Source organism: Rhagoletis zephyria, unplaced genomic scaffold, assembly GCF_001687245.7.
Source record: "Rhagoletis zephyria isolate East Lansing unplaced genomic scaffold, Rhagoletis_zephyria_1.1 Rzeph_scaffold_04820, whole genome shotgun sequence".
In the NCBI taxonomy this organism is placed as follows: domain Eukaryota; kingdom Metazoa; phylum Arthropoda; class Insecta; order Diptera; family Tephritidae; genus Rhagoletis; species Rhagoletis zephyria.
The window spans coordinates 40138-41177 of NW_016161903.1; the positions used below are offsets into that span (position 1 = coordinate 40138).

Sequence of the window (1040 nt, forward strand, 5' to 3'; positions counted from 1 at the left end):
CGTTTTGTTCTCTATCAGAAAGTTCCCCAGACTTTTCTTCTTATTTGATTCTCATTGAAAACGTTCTCGATATTTCGTTCTCATTTTGTTTTCATTCTGTTCTTCTTGGGATCGTTGTCGAGAGTTTTATAAGCATTTTGTTCTTTACGGAAACGTTCCCGAACGTTCTTGACATTGCATTTTGTTCTCGTGCAGAACTAAACCAAAACTAGAAAGCGTCCTTGTCTCTGCTTTTTTAAGACTTTTGTACTAGAATAACAAAAGTCTTTCTGTCTTTCATTTGTCTTACGAAATACGAAAGATAGTAAATCTTAGCCAGAACTGCCCTATAAACGTACTATGCAATATTTTTTTTTGGTAAACAAATTCTTGAGGGTATGGAAATTGGGGACGTTATAATTTCATTACAAATATGCGTAAAGAGGACTTTCCAACGGTTTTTTTTATTATCTATTGCCCAATAAACCATTATTTGAAAACAAGTTTCAATAATCTACTCAGACTTTCTCTTCTTACTGCACGGTTTACAAAAAAACAATATTTCAAATTTTATATTTTCATTTTCAATTAGTTATTCCAACACTTACCTACCACATCCAGATAGCCCATTTGACTTTTCATTGGATCTGTATTTATTTGACACATATACCAGCCTTTATCGCTTTCTTTGATATCTTTGATTTTCATTGTCCACGTTTTATGTTCGGAATTCGTTATGCCGATACGTTGATTTTTTGTGATAACATGGTTTTGTATTGTTAAAATTGTTTGAGTATCTACACGCAGCCACGCAACCTGGAAGCGAAAAGAAAATATTAGGTAAATATTTTAAAAAGGCGCGAGAGAGGAAAGCCAAAAGATCAAAACAGATGGACCTATGAGTTCAAACTAAACACTCTNTACTCAGTATTGTCTGCGCCTTTCCTGCAAACAGCCGGCAGAGATGGACCCATGACTAGACAGATCACACCATCCGCATAGGCTTGAGCGGAGATATCCAGAGTAATAAAGAGTGACAAGCACCAGAGCAAAGGGGAAAA

The 1040-nt window shown here is 35.4% G+C and overlaps 1 protein-coding gene across 1 annotated transcript in view; it reads right to left on the reverse strand.

Moving 5' to 3' along the window:
• The window catches only part of DIP-eta (Dpr-interacting protein eta), a gene marked incomplete at its 5' end in the record, with an annotated part of 46543 nt that overhangs the window by 39822 nt on the left and 5681 nt on the right, over positions 1 to 1040 (reverse strand). The window contains one exon of the mRNA XM_017626749.1: positions 588 to 795. Coding sequence (XP_017482238.1) covers positions 588 to 795 — 208 coding nt within the window. The remainder of the gene's footprint in view (positions 1 to 587; positions 796 to 1040) is intronic.